The following is a 20,263-nucleotide window of genomic DNA, read 5'->3' on the forward strand; positions in this document are numbered from 1 at the left end:
TTGGGGACCGCCGCGGCCCAACCGCCGTTTTTCCTGAAGGGAGGGTGGAGGAGAAGGAGGGAGGCGGGTGCGGGGCGCGACTTCGTGAGCGAAGGCTGGTCCGGCCAATCGGTGCCCGGACAGGAGGGCTGGGGCCTGCGGCTCCGCCCCCCGGCGCTCTGCTGATTGGCTGGGGCGAGTGGGGGCGGCCCCCGCGGGGCGCGGGAGCCCTTGCGGGGCGGGAGCAGAGGCCGCGGCGCGGCGTGAGGCCGGGCCGGGGCGGTGGGGGCGGGGCCGGGGGCGGGGCGCGCGGGGGCGCGGCCTGGGTTAGGAGTCTGGGGCGCGCGGGGACGCGGCGAGGGGCCGGGCGGCTTCCCCAGGTCTGGGGCGCGTACAGGGCGAACACTGTAGAACAATAGTAATAAAGGTGATGAAGCATCTTGAGTCCTCGGCGCTGCCTCGTGGGAAGGGCTTTTCGGAACCTGGACACCCCGCAGGGCTCCTCCCCGTGTTGTCGGCATGGCTGCGGGCGAATCCCTTCCGAGGCTCAATTTCCTGGACTGTAGGATGGGGGGAATGGTGGTGGTTCTTGCCAGGCCCGGACCTCCCTTCTCAAGATCGTTTGAGGGGCTCTGCTCGGAAAATGGAGTCCAGGCTACTTTGTGATCCTCAGAGTAACGGAGAAATGGTGTTCCTGTGGAAAAGGGTGTAGAGCCGCCGACACTGGAAGGCTTAAGGAGGGTGTTGAGGGCTTGGCAGAACAGAGAGAGACTTGGAGGTAATTCTCGTTCGGCGATTAAATAAATGCATGTTTGCCTAGTCTGCGGCAGTGGAGGACACAGGCCGAGAACCACCGAGACAAAGCCTCTGCCTTCCCAGGACTGGGGGTTGGGCGGGTAGACGTGAAGGGTGAAACGGAGTGATGCGTTCAAGGCCTGAGGAGACTGATTTAGATTGGGTGTGAGGGGGGTCCCCGAGGTGGTGAGGTTTGAACGGAGGGAACCCGAGGAAGGAAGACGTTTCCTGGGGAGAGAGCGCAGCCGGCGTGGGGTGAAGGCCGCCGGGGGAGCGAGCGGGGAGCGAGCGGGGGAGCGAGCGGGGGAGCGAGCGTCGGCTGTGACTGGCCACAGGCCGGTTGTGGTAGGGAGAGGCTGGAACTACTTCACTGACCTTTTACCGTAATCCCGCTCTGCCTACTCCAGGCTAACGTCTTTGTGAAGTATGACCGAGGTAATGGAGGAAAAATCTCCAATTTAACAACAAAAAAGTAGAGAGAAATGTAGCCATCAGATGAATTACTGAAGGATACATGACGGGGTGGGGGTGGGGGGGGCGGGAAGCCTCAGAAAATCACTTTACTTCTAGATTCAAATTTTTTGTTAGTCCTTTATATCCATCTTTAATTCATAAAATATTTGCCAAACCCCACCAATACCCCTGGCACTAGGTGACTAAGACGCTGATCCGCGTCCTCAGTTATGTGGATGTGGTCTTATACCTGAGTTCTGTTCTCCACTTCCCCCCATATGTACATACACACACGCATGTGTACACACAAAATGTTTTAGGCAGAAGCTAAATAATGTTGTGGTTAACAATGTCAACATTTACCAGCCGTGTGGCTTTGGATAATTTTCTTGACTTTTTTGAACCTCAGTTGCTTTCATCTGGACAGCAGTAGAACCTTTTTTCTGGAATTGAGGATTAAATGAGTTCATGTAAATAAAGAGCTTAGAAAATTGCCAGGTGTATACTCATAATTGGAGTTGTCATTAGCTGTTAGCTGTCTGGACTAGTTAAGTGATGTAAGCGGTGAAATTTTTAGGCAGTGTGGCATAGGGACAAAACACAGGATTAGAACACTGAGGTTCTAGTTTTAGCTCTTCTGCTTTTGGCTTGTCCCTCGACATCCAGGCCAAAAGTTTATTCAGAAAACAACATAGTGGAAATAAATAGTGCTAATCAAAGTAACGGGTGTTTCACAATTTACAGAATTCCTTTACGGGCTTTATATTATTCAAGCCCCACTCGAACCCATGTTACAGTACAGGCCGTTTTCCTGCTTCCTATTTTAAGAGCTTTCTAAAGCTTATCATTTTCTTATCCCTGTACCCCTAGCTGCCTGTACTCTAAACAGAATGGCTAGCTTCTACTTCCCTGAGGGTGTGACTTATCTTTACCCCAGGCCCTTTCTCATGCTCTTCTTCCCTTGGCCTGACCTTTCCCCCACAAGCCTCTCCCCATACCCTAGTCCTACGGCTCTCAACTCAAGCATCACTTCCTCAGGGAAGCCCTCTCTGAAGCCTGTTTGCCTAGATCAGATTCTTTTACTTTACATCGTGTTCTTTTTTCCTTGTAAGTTTTTTTCACTTTTTAATTACACTCCATTACGTGATTGATTGATGTCTGTTCTTTACAATACTATAAGCTTTGAGAGAGCAGGAGTCATTTCACTCATTTTATTTCAAGGACTTAGTAGAGCAGAGTGTCTGATACTATTAAGTGAATGAATTGTTGGTAACTTATATTACTGTTTACTAAGTTGCTGCTCTTTAATGGTGCCTTTTTTGTGGGCTTGCTTGGCAATTCAGATAGCAGTGTCAGCAATAAAATGTCTGTTTCAGTATTTGGATGAATTTACAAATTAGTCCCTCACAGATCTGGCTCTGCCTGAAGGTGTAAATAGGAATAAAATAACTCTGATTAATTCCTTTTTACCCACTTATGTGATGTTTGTTTTTTTTTTTTTAAAGATATAGAGATGATTTAACAATTGAATTATAAATTAAATCTAGTTCATATGGAACTCATTTATAAATAACCCAAATATCGTGTCATTTCTTTTAAGGGAAGAAACAAAGCACCTGTGTAATTTTCTCGAAATTAAAATTGCTGGTGTTTGTTTCTCTATTACAGAAGATCAAAGAACAGAAGACTTTAGTGGGTTTGCAAGGAGTTGGGAGTTGAAAGAATATTTTAAATTTAAATGTTTATATTTCCGATGATAAATTGATTCATGCAGTGGAGTTACTGAAAATCACCTTTTAATTGGTTTACCAAGGTTAAAAGCAGATTTTTGCAAAGCATGTCTCAAGCTTCTCCTGGAAAGCCTGGTAAATGGGACATTTTTGTAACATTTTTATTTAATTCTTTATTTTTGGATGTTTCTTTTCTGTCCCATTCAAGGATTTTTTGGCGTTAATTGTTCAGTTCAACACTTGATTCCTTGAACCAATCACTCAGGGTAAGCGAAGAACTGATAGTTTAATGAAAAAGCTATATATCATTAAATTACTTATTTATTGCCTTGAATGGTTGTATTTATGATGATTTTGAAGTTTTGCTGGAACATGCCTTCATAGAAAGAAGAAAAACCCTATGTAATAACCCTATGTAATATCACCTTCACTGTATGAAGACTTGTGGGAAGTTTTAAGATTTGTTTCCAAGAAGTCAAGTGACAGTGCAGCATCTGTGTCTGGAACCTTGAGTGGGTAACCTTTGAGAGACTTCTACATTCCCCACTTGTAATATAAGGAGGGATGAGCCAACACAGATTGGGACCAGGAGTAGGGGCCAGTTGTCCAAATGACTTAGAGAACAAAGTAGGTGGGCCTGTGTAGAGTAGTTCCCTCTCAGTCATAGCACTAAATCACTGGCCTCATGTATCTGGCTGAGTGTGATGTCTGGAGGGCTCTCATTTGGTATTTTTATTTTTTGAGTTCTCTTACCTTGGTGCTAAATGCCTCTTTAGTCCCAAAACACCTACTAAAGCAGATACTGGTCCCCTTTAATCAATACCACTTAGGAAGAATGTGTAAAGGAATTCGTCTTAGAGCTCATCAAGCCCAGCCTCACACCTGATGCAAAGCTCCCCAGCCAGAATTAGTTCATCTCTTTTTACTTCATTGCTGGTTGTTAGGAGCTTAAATAATGTTTGATTTTTTTTCTTTTTTTTTTTAATAATTTCCTCCCATCCTGCCATCCCGTCCCCACATCCCTTGTCATACTGCTGCCACCTGCTTCCCATGCTCTCTTCAGTGCCCTGAGTGCTAGAGAGTTTTAAGCAGCAGGAGCTCTGGGCCAAATGGCAGGACTGCTTGGGAACAGCAATTCAGCTAGAATAGCTTTTAATGATGATGACGGGGACTGGACAGAGAAGATGAATGCCCATATCAAAGCACTGGCATAGGGCACTGTTAGGACAGTATGAGCAGATTCATGCCCCTGGCATCTGAGAGTCTTAGACTAGAAGGACAGGAGGTGAATTAAGATGGGGAAGGAATAGGCTAGCTCAGACGCTCAACTATCCTTTCTTGATGTGCCCCTAGACTCCAGGTAGCCTATAATGATGAAAGCCAACCTCAGGGGCAAAGTGTAATGTCTAGAGTCAATAAAAATTATCTCTTCCTCTAGAAGAGGCTTGAAGTTTTAATAGGTAAAACCTTTTATTTCTTAACTACTGACAGTAACCCCAAAGATTCTGATTCCTGGAAATGTTAATATTGTTGTAGAGAGAAGTTTCATTTCAAGCATAAACAAGTATATCACTCTCCTGTTTGGATTAGTAATATGAGAGGTGTTGGGGCCTAGAAAATGGTGTGAATACTACTGATGGTTAGCAAGAGAAATGAGAGGCTTGTGAGAATAGACTCAAACTTGAAGCATTCATGGTTTTACTGGAGCCACCTATTTGCCTTTGTTACTATTACTTTTTAAGATTTTATTTATTTATTTTAGAGGGAGATTGTGGTCATGCACAGATGCACATGACCCAGGGAAAGGAAGAGGAGCAAAGGAAGAGAGACTAACAGACTCTGTGCTGAGCGCAGAGCCCAATATGGGGCTCCATTCTAGGACCCTGAGATCATGAACTGAGCCGAAACCAAGCACTCAGCCGGCTGAGCCATGCCAGCACCCCCACCTTATTTGCTTTATTGTCGTCCATGTATTGATAGAAGCTATGCAGAAAAAAAAAACAATAGTTTCTTACCTGGCTGCTCACACCTGCAACCTCAAGAACTCCAATTACTGCCTGCCTCTGTGAGTCAAGCAGGTCTTGGCTGAGAAAGATACTCAACAATGATAGGATGACTCTTGAGAAGACACACAATGCCAGCAGGCTTCATGATGCATTTGTCCCAGTAGTATTTATTGAACTTGAATTATTGTATAATTTATGAAACATTTCAGAAATGTCATTTGTATTGTCCTCATTTTTTTTCTCTCCCCCTGCTCCACTGTTTTCTGCAATAATGCATCTTTTTTCTAGATTAAGTGAATAGCCTGGAATTCTTGAAAAATCACCTTTCACCAAGGTTAAAAGCATATATTGCAAAAAAAAAAAAAAAAAAAAAAAAAAAAAAGCATATATTGCAAAGTATATGCCAGCACTTGGCTGAAAAGACTGGTAATTAGAGTATATTTTGGGGGGTTTCTGAATGGCTCACTCTTGATCTCTACTCAGGTCTTGATCTTAGGGTCGTCAGTTCAAGCCCCATGTTGGGCTCCATGCTGGGTATAAAACCTACTTAAAAAAAAAGAATATATTACTTGAATTATTTAATACAATACAGATTTTTGAAATTTTAAATTTATAACATTTCTTAAGGAAAATACAGTTTTTTTTAAATAGGAAAATTTTGAAATATAGAAGAAATGGCATTGCATCAAAAGGCATGTACAAGAAAGTGCATCATAGGAGCATTAGGTGTGAGCACTCTAAACTAGAAGCAATCTGAATGTTCATCAGCTATAGAATGGGTAAATAAATTATGGCAAAGTCATATAATGGAATACTATACAACAATGAGAATGGATTAACTGTTCATGTTTATCACAAAAATAATGAGCAGAAGAAACCAGACACAAAAAATGTATTAGAGCTCACAAACGAGCAAAACTAATCCACGATTTAAAAAACGGGGGGAAGTAAATGACAATGATGGGATAACAAAGGAAACTTAGGGTGCTGGTAATGTTTTCTGATGTGAATGGTTTGTATATGTGTGTTCACTTGGTGTAAATTCACTGGGCTGTTTCATTTATGATTTGTGCACTTTTTACTTGCAATTGTGCTTTAGTAAAAATTTTTACTTCGAGGTGGCAAAGTTATCCTCATTATTTTAATCAATGTAGTTGTTAAGAAGGTAAAATTTTAAGAGAAAAGTGTGTTCAAGTTCCAAAAGAACTATTATGTTACTACCTGAGTTGAGCTAGGTCATAAATTTTGGTGATCTATCCTGAACATAAATCACATATTTTGGAATTAGTGGTTATATAAATGAGTTATTAAGTGATCTAGCTTATTGATATAAGCAGTTTGTTCCCTTAGATAATTAACTGGTCCGTCACTTTTTAAAATTCGCTCCTCTTGGCTTCTGTTTTCTGGGAAACTATTTTGAAGGAAACTGTGGTAGAGAGGGGATATTGTGATTTTAGAGGCAGAGGCCTTAAAATCCTGAGTCTATCTCTTACTAACTGGAAGACTTGAAACAAGTTGATTAAAAGTCTGTTTTTTCTGTCAATATTGGTGGAGCTTATAATACTGAGACGGTATGTTAAGGATTAAATGATACTTTGATGTAAGACACATAGTAGATGCTCAGGAAATCTATCCTGCTTTCCTTCTTCCTTCTATCTATGATTCAGATGGTTCAGACTAAGAGTGTATATCACCTTTACACTTGGACTCTTGGTAAGGGAGGAAATCACCCACAGTGTACATGATTTTTTAGGGAGAGTCTCATACAGAAAATTGTAGTGCTGCTCCAATAGAATAGGAACTCCATATAGGTGAGAATCACTTCTCTTCCCGACCTCACTTCCTCATTCCTCACCTCACTTCCCCAGCACCATCACACCATTGCTGCGCCTTTCTTACAGTCTAGATTTGTAACATGAAAGAGAGAAGTTTCCTGTGGAGGGTAGAAGTCATCTGGCCCAGAAGCTGAATAATCCTTGAGTCTAAATAATGTTGGGGTTTCTGATAAAATGTTATATATCTGGGGACTCTTGGGTGGCTCAGTGGTATTAGGCATCTGACTCTTGGTTTTGGCTCAGGTCATGATCTGAGTCTTGACATGGAGCCAGTATTGGGCTCCCCCCTTAGTGTGGCGTCTGCTTAAGACTCTCCCTCTACCTCTACCCTCTCCCCCTCCCCCCACACACTCACTCTCTCACTCTCAAATAATGATTTTTTTTAAAGAATGTATATCTGAACTTGAGGCATCCCTGTGAGCATTTTTTCTGTCAATGAACATTTATTTACATTATACTCAAATTGCCACTTGATTACCACTTCCTGATTTCAAGTCTTGATATAGGATTTCAAGTCTTCACCTATGTATTTCTTATTTTTTAATTCTTTCTTAGGCAATCCAGATTGTTCAATTTTTATTTTCCCGTGAATATAAAAAGACTTCTGACAATCACAGCATAATAAAACTTAAACTGAATACCTTGTACCTATCAAGAAATTCTATACCCAGTAGTATTTTGCAAATACTTATTGCCTTATTTTTGAATATTTGTGAGATTTATCCTAATTCAAGCCTTTCATTTTGCCCAGTTGAATAATTTAATAATGAATTACAAGTGTTATGTGAGCATATTTTACGTGTGGGTCTTACGTCAAAATATGACACCTATTCCTAGTTATAATACACATTATTCAGTTTGAATTTTTGCATTCAGATTTCTTTGAGAAAGTAAAAGTGTTACCATTTCTTTATACCAATGGTAGCTACCATGTATTTATTGCATGTCTACTCTGCACCAGGCACGCTGTTAGGCTCTTGACATACATATTTAAGATCTGATCTTAAACCTTCACAATAAACTCATGCAATACGGTTTCAGATCAACTTAGTGTCAGAGCCTCAAAAACCCAGTATATTTGTTTAAATGGGAAAATATCAAGACGAGCTATTTTGAATGTTATATTATCATGGGCCACACGCTACATAAATATGGATGATGTGAATCAGTTACTGTGCCGGGCCCGGCAAGCTCACTCATTCCTGTCAGTGAAGACAGTTTCCTTGTCCCGGGACTTGTTTATTGTTATTTGAGACCCTGGCTCATAAACCTGCACCTGTGGAGGGTGTAGCTGGCCCATCCTGGCAACTGATCTGGCAATTCAGGTGTTCCAGTCAAAGCACAGTCTTCACTACAGTGGGTTCTTGACTAAAAAAATCTCGGTTGCTAGATTTGGTCAGCTGTATACTTTTTGTGACCCCAGAAGAGTTGATTCAGAGTCACCATTGTATTCTCCATTTTTTGTTGTTGTTGTTAAAAGAGTGATATTGCTCTACTTGTATTTGAAAGGATTTATATTCTAAAACCTACCACTGCAGCAGGCCAGTCGATAATAGTTTTACTTCCATTGTTCTGTGTTCTGTACCGCAGTTTTATATGTCGTGCCCTGTGGTTATTAGTGTGCTGTACAAGAAAAACTCACTGTTCTAGTTAAGTGTAGGACCCTGCGTTCATTCCTAGTCTTTCTTGCCACCACTTTCTAACTGCCTTCCCACATACAGTCTCTCCTTTTCCATCCCTACACTGCTGCCCAAAGGGATTTTTTGAAGATCCAGATGTGATCGCTTCATTTCTCTGACAAACCTCTGGTGGTTTTCCAATGTCAACTCTATCAGGCTCTCTCTGCCCCTGACCTTTCCAGCAGTTCCCCATCTGATGGTCTGCTGCTCTTCACATTTGCCATTTCCTTCATACCTGCTGGTTTGTACGAGCTGTGCCCTCTGCTTAGAACTCTCTCCCTATCATCCTGTTCTTTGCTTGCTAAATTTCCATTCTTCCTTCAAAGGCCCAGTCTAAGTAGCTCCTCTCTTATGAAACTCAATGGCTCCCACAGGCAGAGGGAGAAGCTTTTTCCTTTGGGCATTCATTGTAATATTTACATTGCATAGTTTTTACAGATCCCTTCTTACTTTCTTCAGGGACAAGGGCTTTCTCCTCCTCCTCGTTTTTCTTATTTTTTTAAGATTTTATTTATTTATTCATGAGAGACACAGAGAGAGAGAGAGAGGCAAAGACACAGGGAGAGGGAGAAGCAAGCTCCATGCAGGGAGCCTGACATGGGACTCAGTCCCCGGCCTCCAGGATCAGGCCCTGGGCTGAAGGCAGCACTAAACCACTGAGCCACCGGGGCTGCCCCTTTTTCTTACCCTTCTTGCTATAGTATTAATTCTCAGTTCATTGCCTAGTTCACAGCAATTGCTTTAAAAGGTTTGATGGTCTTGAATTTCATTAGTTTAAAACCATCGTAGGAAAATACTCTGTCGCAGGTTTTTTTTACTTAAGATACTTGTTTTTCTAGCTCTTTTGGCAATGAATCAGTCTCTTTTCAGAAGCATTATTGTGCATGTGGGCAGTCTTCAAGGGTTAAGGAGCTGAGTGGGTCAAGCACCAGCATTTGAAGACCTCAGGTTTCTGTACCAAGTGCTACTTTAGTACTTTGTCCACCATGGTTATTCCTACAGTCCCTGGAGTATAGTAACCACTCAGTAAGTGTTATTGTCAGTATTATGCTTACTATCAGCTCCACCAGCCAAGAATTGTTAATGCTTTGTCCAGTTTATAGTATCAAAACAATAGATTGTTCTCTTTTTTCAGATCAAGTGCAAAATTATATTGTGCTAGTCAATATGGTTTTTCAAGCTACATGTGGATACCACTGACTATCCCCTGGAGCTTCTCATTCTAGGGAGACACCCCTAATTGACAACCAGTGCCCAGTACCCTTTCCAAAACTCTCTACCCTTCCTTCTCACTGTGATCTTTCTGTCTCTAGGACTGCCTATGGCTGCGGTAGCAGTAAGAGAAGCTCTCAGGTGAGAGTCTTATTACCCTCTGACATTATCTTTTTTTTTTTCCCTTGGTGCACTTGAGTTAAATGTTTTCCCTCACTTCTCTTATATTTTAATATCCTGGAAGAAGAAGCCTCTGTCTTTCTAATTTATATGTGAGGATAGAATATGGTTTGTGACAACATATTTTCAAAAATTATGAAATGGAAAATAATTTTCTGAAATAACTCTCGTACCTGCTCTCATTGGATTTAAATCTTTATTGAAAGCACTTGCTTTTCATAGTTTCTCTTTCATTTTCTCTCCCCACTCTTATTCTCACTCTTTGTTTCTGCTTGTTTTTCCAGAAGGTGCACATTTCTCCTTGTTCATTTTTAAGCAGCTTCGAAAGCTGCTGTTGATGATGCCTGAAGTTGCTTTGGAGGGAGAAAGCCAACAGTGAGATCAAGAATTGTAAGAATTCAAATATGTAAAGAAAGGTTGCTGCTCTGGTGTTGAGTGCTTGAGATGGTCCAGGAAGTTGGAGTGTGGAGAAGAGAGCAAGGGGAGCCACTTGCCCTAACAATGAGCACAACTGTTCTTGTAAAGCAGCAGTAATCAGATAATGGTAGTAGCATGGAGAAAGAGAAGTAGAACAGTAGTGGAACAGAATAGAGAACTTAAAATTGTAGCTACACATACATGGAAGCCTGAAATAGGGCAGAGGTGGCAATATAGATTAGTAGGGAAAAGGATAGATTGTTCAGAAATGGTGCTGGAAAATTGATTATCCACACAGGAAGAAAATTAATTGGATCCTTATTCCTCATCAAACTCAAGAATCAATTTGCACATAGACCAAGGCCTTAAATGTGAGGGACAGGGACAAAACTCTTAAACATGCATAAAAAATAATTAAAATTATACTTAAGACCCTGAGGTAGAACAGGATTTTCATAAATAAAACATAAAAGTGCAACTTATTTTATTTATTTATTCATGAGAGACACAGAGCGAGAGGCAGAGACATAGGCAGAGGGAGAAGCTCCATGCAGGGAGCCTGATGTGGGACTCGATCCTGGGTCTCCAGGATCACGCCCTGGGCTGAAGGCGGCGTTAAACCGCTGAGCCAACCGGGCTGCCCTATACCTTTCTAGTATTATTTTATTTCTATACTATTCAATATTTCCCTAAGAATATTTTTATAATATTAAATAAAATTCATATATTTTTTACAGCAAACTGCAGTTAATGACAGCAACACAAATGCTAACATTACCTAAAAGTGCTATAATTAAAAGTTGCAGCTGCATGTTTAGATTTTATTTCTTAATATAAAATATCTATTGGCTGTCTACCCATTTGATTTCTTAGTTCTTGTTTACTGTTTTGAGAAAAAAGATTAGAACTCTAGACCTTTAGCATGGAATAATTGTTTTTTCTGTCAGTAAACTTTTCTGGTATCTATGAAGTGATACTTTTTTTCTTCCATTTCTGTTAGTTGGAACCAAACTGTAACTGGGGAAAAGACCAGAGTGGTTTTTTGAATCACTGACACTGGTGATCTGGAATCATTGTAGCAAGTGATACAGTACATGCTCTTAAAAGATTTCGACTCCTTGGAGTCAGGGGCCAGTTCTTTTATATTTATCAATCACAGTTTCATGCCTCCATTTCTTCCTCACTGCCATTTTGGCAATAAAATAATCGAAAGGGGAATTATGTAAATAGATATGGCTATCTAATTGTAGATAGAATAATTGAAAAGTTACCAGTGAAAAAGTTTCATAGAGATCAGTGCTTTTAAGTGTAATACTTTAGGTAAGAACTACAGGAAAGTGTTTTGTAAAATTTCACTGTCTAGTTTATGATCGAAGAAGGGCCAAGCAACTGTGTATGCATTTGTGTATATTACACACTTGGTAGTACTATTAGTTTTTACATGTTTGCTGGAAATAAATTATACCAGAACTTTTTTTCTCGTATTCACCAGAACTTTTTTTCTCGTATTCACCTGTGCCGTCAGTAATAAAGTCTTTCTGATTTGTCCAGGAACTAAGTCCAAAGCGGAATCCCTTTATCCTGGATTCTTTGTGGAAGAGTTATTGGAAGGGGTTTAGGGACTATTCAGTGAAGCTGTGTATTTAGATCTGAAGAGACATGGAATCTGTTGCAGTAAGAGTGCTTGCATTCAAGAGATCCTCACCCAGGAAACTAGTACACTTTTGGGGTTTTAGATTTTAAAAAATTTTTACAAACGATGACACTATTTTTTCTATTAATAGCTGAATTATCTGGTTTTCTAATTTAGTGAGGACTTCAAAATATAAATCGATAAATTTATGGATTCCATGTTTTTAGCCCACTTTAGTAAAGCAGTCTACTTATTTTCTTGGTTAGTGCTGGTGTTTGCCTTTCAACCTATGAGTGAGGTGTGATAGCACCTGGGCAGGGTGTTGCCTCTCACATAGCTACTGGTAACAGTAGTAGAGTTGGTGATAGCAATCTAGTGCTCTGGATCTAACATTGATCTCACACCTTTCTCAGATAGCCACCTTCTCTTCCAGCATACTGTGACAGGGAGATATCCAAAAAGGTGTGATTCCCACCTCCCTGAGAGGTGAACCAAGCTGTTACAACCCAAGAGACCTGGTAATTAAAGTTCCAAAGTCATCTTTATCTGTTTACCAGGGGAAGTCTTGTTTCCAAATTGAAATGTTTCTGCTAATTAATTTTGGTACCTGTAATTGAAGAATCTGGTGCAGCATATCCAGATATGCGTGGCCTTGTAGCTGTGTCTTCTATAGAGGGCAAAATCTGCACAGCAGTACCAAAGATGAATTTTGATTTCTGATATTTTTCAAGTAGCCTGGTTTCTCCCTACCTGATAGAAGTTGCTGCATCTTTCCAAACAGGTTCTCTAATGATCTTGCTTCACCATGGCTACAAATATGGAGGGGCTGGTTCAGCACAGAGTGGGGACCCAGCAGGTGGCTGAGGTGAGTGACAGGGGCTAGCACAATAGCTGGCACCCTTGCTTTTGAAAGGAAAAGTAAATCAGTGTGCTCTGTTGTTTGAAAATAGTCCCAATGAAGTCAGCATGTCATCCAAATCCAAAGCAGGATGCTGCCATCAAAGAAAAAATAAAAATGACAAGAACATTTACTCCTAATGTTTCTTTGCATGAGTAGGGTGGCGTAGCTGCATACAGTAAGGCAACGTTTAACAAGTTCACCTTGGGATGTATGGGTGGCTCAGTCAGTTAAGCGTCGGTCTTTGGCTCAGGTCATGATACCAGGGTCCTGGGATCAAGCCCTGTTTTGGGTTCCTTGCTCACTGGGGAGCCTGCTTCTCCCTCACCCTCTGTTCTTTCTCTCTCTCAAATAAATAAAAACCTTTTAAAAATCTTTTTAAAAAATAGATGAAAATAGAAATGTTCACCTTAAATGATTATAGTTTTAACTCCAAGGCTCTTAGTTTCTTGCACATTTGATACTTTGTTAATACTGTGGCATGGTGGAAAGCCCAGTTCTGTGCATTTTGCAGTTATTATTGACCAACTACCTTGTGCTAGTGATTTGGGTAGGTATTGAGAAAAATGGAGGTAAATGAGCCATTGGACCTCCTTTAGTGACCTCAGCCTGTTTAAGGAGTAATTATAAATCAGGGTGAGAAATAAAACTCCATGTGAGGAAGGTAATCCTAGAGAGTGTTTTGAATATCAAGCATTTGTCAGACAGACCCAAAGCAGTGGGATGAGGAACTCTGCAGCTGATGCTGGGGAGGGCACCCTAAGTCAGAAACCTATGTAAGGTTGAAAAGAGGCAAAAAAGGTCAGTCATACATAGCTAGTATGTTCAGGCACCTTGAGGTGTAAAGGAAGAAATTAAGACCAGATCTTTTCACTCCATCCTGGGCCGATGCAAGGGCTGTATTCTTCACAAGAACCACATGAAGTTGGTATGATCATTATTCCCATTTTATAGGCGAGGAAACCAAGACTCAAAGACAGAAGTAATTGGTCACGGGTACACCTAGTTCGATTTCACTTCTTCCAAAGTTCCTCCAATAAATCTTGCATCATACTGTAACCAGGAACCATTAGAAGCATTCACTTTTGTACTTTTGAACCGGTACTTGTATTTCTAAGGCAAAAATGCAAGTTTACCCCAAAAAGTGAGCATTTAAAGAAAGAATTTAAAAAGATAAGAACATGACATGCCAGTTTTTTGTTTTTTTTTTTTGAGATTTTATTTATGAGAGACATAGAGAGAGAGAGATGGTGGGGGGCGGGGGGGTGCAGAGACACAGGCAGGAAGAGCAGGTTTCATGCAAGGAGCCCGATGTGGGACCCGATCTGGGACTCCAGGATCACGCCCTGAGCCAAAGGCAGGCTCCAAACCGCTGAGCCACCCAGGGATCCCAACATGCCAATTTAAACCAATAAAAGTCGTGAGTAGATTTTCCAAATTTTGGATCAACCATTAATTTTAAGGCAATAGTTTAACTAATCACCTCCTTCCCCCAGCAAATAATGATTAATATTAACTGAAGATGGAAGTAGATAGATTTCATAAATTTTTTTTTTTTTTTTTTTTTTTTTATGATAGTTACAGAGAGAGAGAGAGGGAGGCAGAGACACAGGCAGAGGGAGAAGCAGGCTCCATGCACCGGGAGCCCGATGTGGGATTCGATCCCGGGTCTCCGGGATCACGCCCTGGGCCAAAGGCAGGCGCCAAACCGCTGTGCCACCCAGGGATCCCAGATTTCATAAATTTTTTAATCATATTTTTGAAAGGGTTTTCAGAGCTGTGAAAGTATTAAGTTTAAGGTGCTTGTGTTTATGTGTTGCTTTAGTTTGTGGTAGGAATAATTACCTTGGAAATCATTGTTGGTTTAAGAGTTAGGGTTATTTTTCATTTGATACAGTTTTCAGTTAACGCTAACTTGGAAACTGATGCATCACTGCCCTAAGAGGTCCTCATTAATTCTTTAGAAGAGATTAGTATAGGAACTTCTTGTAGTAATCTATAGTAATTTATAGGTTAATCTAAGTTTGTATATGCAGTCAGAAAGTTTGCTAGCTAAAATTTTCTGCCAAATTATCTTATTTCATTCAGGAAATGGAATATCACATATTAACTTAGTGTATATTATTGTTTCCCATGACAAGTGCATTTTTAGAAGACTATTGTTAACTGTTGTTAACTATTGTTTCCCATAACGAGTGCATTTTTAGAATACTTCCAAAATAATAGAAGGCATTCTTAATTAGGAGTGTAAAAGTAACCTTATTTAAAATATTCCCTAGATTTCCTTGCTTTTAATTCAAGGGATAAGTGTATGTTCTTTAAAATTCTTGTTTTTTGGAAATTTTGAGTTTAGTAAACTACATATAATAACTACATATGTAATATTAAATGGGCTACAAGAGTAAGAGAGCCTGCAGTTTATCACTTCAATGCTAAGTAGTAATTGAATGGGAATGAAGTATCTAAATTGAGGAGTTATTAAGTCACTTTTTGGATAGTTGTTTATTCAGCCAGCAGACAGTGAAGGAACACACCCGTTCTCTGCCTGTCTACCAGTGAGGGCACACAGGTAAATAACAGGCCAGGGTGTCTGCTTACCAAGAGCTCTTAATCAAGGAGGTCAAGCATGAGACAGGCCATGCCAGAGGAGAGGATACACAAAGACAGGCAGGCTTTCCATAGTAGAAAAGAAGATCTGCAGGGACCAGACAGATTGGGATTTTTTTTTTTTTTCTTTAAGATTTTATTTGAGAGAGAAAATGAACAAGAGAGAGAGCAAAAGCAGGGGCAGGAGCAGAGATAGAACCAGACCCCTGGGGTCATGACCTTAGTGGAATGAAGGCAGACACTTAACCAACTGAGCCCCCAAGGACCCCCAGATTGGAATTTAAATTCAGGCTCCGCCATATGCTATCTGGGTGACCACCTTGCTCCTCAGTTTCCTCATCTAGAAAATGGGAGTAATAATAGTTAACCTGTCTATCTTATGGCATTGTTGTGAGAAGTCATGGAATTAAAAATGTATAAGGAGCTTTAGTAGGTACCATGCTTTTGCTCCATGAATGAGATAAAGCAACAATGTCCATCGTATAAATGATTTTCTCTCAGGTCCCCAGATCAACTTTGTTCTCTCTAGACCAGATTAGTCATAAATACTAAGGTAAACTATGAAAGTCAGATAATACAAAGTAACAACTTGATGTCTTATGATGTTCTCAAATTTATTCGATTATTCAGAGAGGCAGTTTAATATAGTGGTCAAGAGTATATAGAGTCAGATAGCCTAGATTTGAATCCTGGCCCTGCCACCTGCAAATTGTGCGACCTCTCTGTTTTCTGGAATTGTTTATGAAGAATTAGTGTTAATTCTTTTTTAAATATGTGGTAGAATTCAGGAGTGAAGCCATCTGGACTTGGGCTTTTCTTTGACGATAGTTTTTTGGTTACTAATTCAGTCTTTTTCACTTGTTATAGGTCTATTTATATTGTTTGTTTACTCTTAGGTTAGTAGTTTGTGTCTTTTTGAGAATTTACTCATTTCATCTAAGTGATAATATGTTGGCATACAATTATGTACAGAATTCCTTTATAATCCTTTTTATTTCTCTAAATTCAGTAGCAATTTCTTTTCATTCATTTCTGATTCTAGTAATTTTTAATCTTTCTTTTTCTTGATCAGCCTAACTTAAGTTATCTCAGTTTGTTGATCTTTTCAAAGAACTACTTTTTGGTTTCATTGATTTTTCTTGATTGTTTTTGAATTGTCCGTTCATTAATTTCCACTCTAAGTAAAACTAATGAAATACCATTTTGCACCCACTAGAATGACTAGAAATAAAAAGTCAGGTAGCAAGTGTTGGTGAGGATGTGGAAAATTGGAAACTTCCTACATTGCTGATGGGAATGTGAAATGATACAGCCACTTTAGAAAACAGTCTGGCTGTTCCTCTAAAAGTTAAACATAGGGACACCTGGGTGGCTCGGCGGTTAAGCGTCTGCCTTCAGCTCAGGGCATGATCCTGGAGTCCTGGGATCAAGTCCTACATCAGGCTCTGTACATAGAGCCTGCTTCTCCATCTGCCTATGTCTCTCTCTCTCTCTCATGAATAAATAAATAAAATCTAAAAAAAAAAAAAATTAAACATAGAGTTACCACATGACCCAGCAATTCCATTCATAGGTGTACTGTTGACCCTTGAATAACACTGAGGTTGGGGTGCCAACTACTATACAACCAAAAATCTGTGTATAACTTTGACTCCCCAGAACTTAACTACTAATAACCTACTATATTGCCTAGAAGTCTACCAACAACATAAACAGTTAGCATATATTTATGTGTATTAAATACTGTATGTTTACAATAGTACCGGAGTTTGTCTCTCTTTTTTTTTTTTTTTTCAGTATTTCTAGGCTATTCATTTCATCTCTGAGTTTTTTCAAATTGTCACAAATCTCCAAAAACTTTGCCAAAGTATTTATAGAAAATAATCTGTGCACAAGTGAACCATGCAGTTCAAACCTATATTGTTCAAGGGTCAGCTATATACCCAAGAGAAATGAAAACATGTCCACACAAAAACTTATGCACGAGTACTTATAGCAGTGTTATTAAAAGTGGCCAAAAGGTAGAAACAGCCAACATCTATCACCTGACAAATGGTTAACAAAGTATGTTGTATACATAGAATATTATTCAACCATAAAAAGTAATGAGGTACTGACTAATGTTACAGCATGGGTGAACCTTGACGTTAAGTGAAGAAGCCAGTCACAAAACACCACATAGTATATTATTCCATTCATATGAAATGTCCAGAATAGAGAAATCTACAGAAATGGAATCTAGATTAGTGGTTGGTTAGGGCTTTGTATTGGAGGTGATACCTAAAGAGATTTCTTTCTGAGGTAATGAAATGTTCTAAAATTGAGTGTGGTGATCGTTGCATATATCTGTGAATATGCTAAAAACTACTTAATTGTATACTTTACATGTGTAGATTTTATGATAGGTGACTTATATCTCAATAAAACTTTTTAGGGGTGCCTGGGTGTTTCAGTCAGTTAAGCGTCTGCCTTTGTCTCAGGTCTGGAATCAAGCCCAGCATCAGGCTCCCTGCTTAGTGGGGAATCTACTTTTCCCTCTCCCTCTCCCTCTCTCCCTCCCCGATCCCTACTTGTGCTCTCTCTTTCTCAAATAAATAAATTAAATCTTTTAAAAATAATAATAAAAATAAAACTCTTTGGGGCACCTGAGTGGCTCATTTGGTTAAGCAGCTGCCTTTAGCTCTGATCATGACCCCAGGGTCCTGGGATTGAGCCCTGAGTTGGGCTTACTGCTCAGTGGGGAGCCTGCTTCTCCTTTACTGCTCCCCCTGCTTGTGCTCTCCCTCTGTCAAATACATAAGATCTTTAAAAAAAAATAAAACTTAAAAAAAAATAGTGCATAAGCAACCAGATGCCACTGCCAAAGTTAGAAAGTATTTTCCAAGATAAAAGAATAAAAAGAAATGGGGGGGGGGGGGCAGAAACCTAAGGGGTGTGTGACAAGTTTCACTTACTAATTAGAATTAGGTACTTTCCAAAATAGTAAAGGAAGATTTACATACACAATAAACTATGCATTAAAAAAAAACATATATACAGTTTGATTCCAATTTTGTAAAATATTTATACCAAATATTTCCATGTACTGTGATACTACAGTGTGTCAAGTATTATGCTAAGCTTGTCATCTCATTCAATAGTGCCATTAACACTACAAGGAAAGTATGACTTTCCTTCCTCCCTTCCTCCCTTCCTCCCTTCCCTTCTCCGTCTCTCCCTACCTCCCTTCCTCAGAAAGGGGCAGAGACACAGGCAGGAGAAGCAGGCTCCCCGCAAAGGTGCGAAGAGGGAATGACTCGATCTCAGAACCCTGGAATCATGCCCCAAGCTGAAGGCAGACAGATGCTCAAACACTGAGCCACCCAGGTGTCCCACTTTCCCCACTTTAAATAAGAGGAAACTGAGAGGTAGAAAGATGGGATTACTTTGCCAGGTTTCAAACCTGTATGTAAGTGACATTAGAACCCAGGCCTTTAATTACTGTCCAGTAAGTTCATTTTTTAAAAATATCCTAAATACTAGTAGTGTTTTTAGTTTTCCAGGTTATAGGCAATTGTCTTTATACTTTATTTTCCAAGTTTAAATTGTAACTCTCTTATTTAAACAGTTCAACATAATTATTGATTCCATGATCAGAGTGTCAGAAGGGTGGCTAAATTCAAGCTTCTGCAAAATCTTTGTGCTATGAAGTTGACTATGAAACTTGATAAAGAGTAATATGGTTAATTTTTAAGGTTGGTTGATTGATTGATTTTAGAGAGAGATGAGAGGGGAGGAGCAGAGGAAGAGGGACAAGCAGACTCCATGCGACTCCATGCTGAGCGCAGGGCCCAACTTGGGGGCTTGATCCTACAACCCTGGGATGACCTGAGCCGATATCAAAGAGTCAGACAATCAACTGAGCCATTCGGGCACCCTTGATATGGTTATTTTTTTTTTAAAGGAATAGTTGACAGTTGAGAATTTGTAATTTTAGCAGTGGAAAATTGAATCAGATCTAACAGTAGCATTAGTTTTATTTTTCATATATTGAATAAATGGAGTTTTGAAAGAGCTTCAGTATTTTCTAAGCATTTAAGATTTCCTTCTATAGCTGGAAATATAAAACACACAAACACAGAGACTCTGTATTTCTTCATATTGCCTACATGTAATAAAGACACTTTTTAATTCAATATTTTGAGCCAGAGAAATTTAGGAGTTAACTTGCTGGAGCATTTTGAGTTACTTACTGGTTGGCAGAAAGAGACCATTCATGCACCCAAACTGTAAGTTGAGTGTGTTTACCCAGTGGAAGGGAGGTGGCTTCACAGATCTTGGCAAGGCTTTTCCTGGGCCCCGGGCTGTCTCAGGGGCTCTCAGAGGCCATCAGATGCTCTTTGAATAGGAAGGTCCTGTCACCACAGGACAGCCAAATTCCTACGACCCCATTATTTCTTTTTATCAGCAGGGCTTGCATCACCATTGGAGAAAACAACACTTCCATGTAAGGAAATGTTTAAAAACACATAGCTCTCCCAGTTATTGAATAAAACTCTGTATTGGCAAAGCTACACCCTCAAGTAGGAAAAGCAAAGTCATTGCTCAGGTTTCAAGTTTCCAGTGTCCTCAAAAGACCAACTCATTACATTAAATTCTGTTATTCTTGCATCTTACAAACGGGACATTTAAGGTTTAATTTTCATGTCAACATGTAGTACATATACATAGATTTGAAAGTTGGCCAACACTAAGTTCAGCTTGAAATAGGAAACAGCAGGCTCCTGAACCACCTCTACCCCTTCCTAACCCTAAGTCTCCCTCTCTCAATTTGATTTCTTCTGGTATTTAACGCCTTAT

The 20,263-nt window shown here is 40.0% G+C and overlaps 1 protein-coding gene across 8 annotated transcripts in view; it reads left to right on the plus strand.

Annotated features, from left to right (window-relative positions):
- The window catches only part of NR2C2 (nuclear receptor subfamily 2 group C member 2), a 97,984-nt gene that overhangs the window by 744 nt on the left and 76,977 nt on the right, over positions 1-20,263 (plus strand). The window contains exons 1-4 of one of the 8 annotated variants that reach the window (XM_077857726.1): positions 361-757; positions 9,791-9,830; positions 10,154-10,259; positions 12,701-12,784. The exons of 1 other annotated variant lie outside the window; for it this stretch is intronic. In XM_077857726.1, the coding sequence (XP_077713852.1) occupies positions 12,725-12,784 (60 nt within the window). In that variant the 5' untranslated portion in view covers positions 361-757; positions 9,791-9,830; positions 10,154-10,259; positions 12,701-12,724. Of the gene's footprint in view, positions 1-360; positions 758-1,107; positions 1,210-9,790; positions 9,831-10,153; positions 10,260-12,700; positions 12,785-20,263 lie in introns of those variants that run through there. 6 more of the 8 variants (XM_077857725.1, XM_077857724.1, XM_077857729.1 and 3 more) reach the window with 6 other exon arrangements.

The sequence above is a fragment of the Canis aureus genome, chromosome 19, assembly GCF_053574225.1.
Source record: "Canis aureus isolate CA01 chromosome 19, VMU_Caureus_v.1.0, whole genome shotgun sequence".
Taxonomy (NCBI): Eukaryota; Metazoa; Chordata; class Mammalia; order Carnivora; family Canidae; genus Canis; species Canis aureus.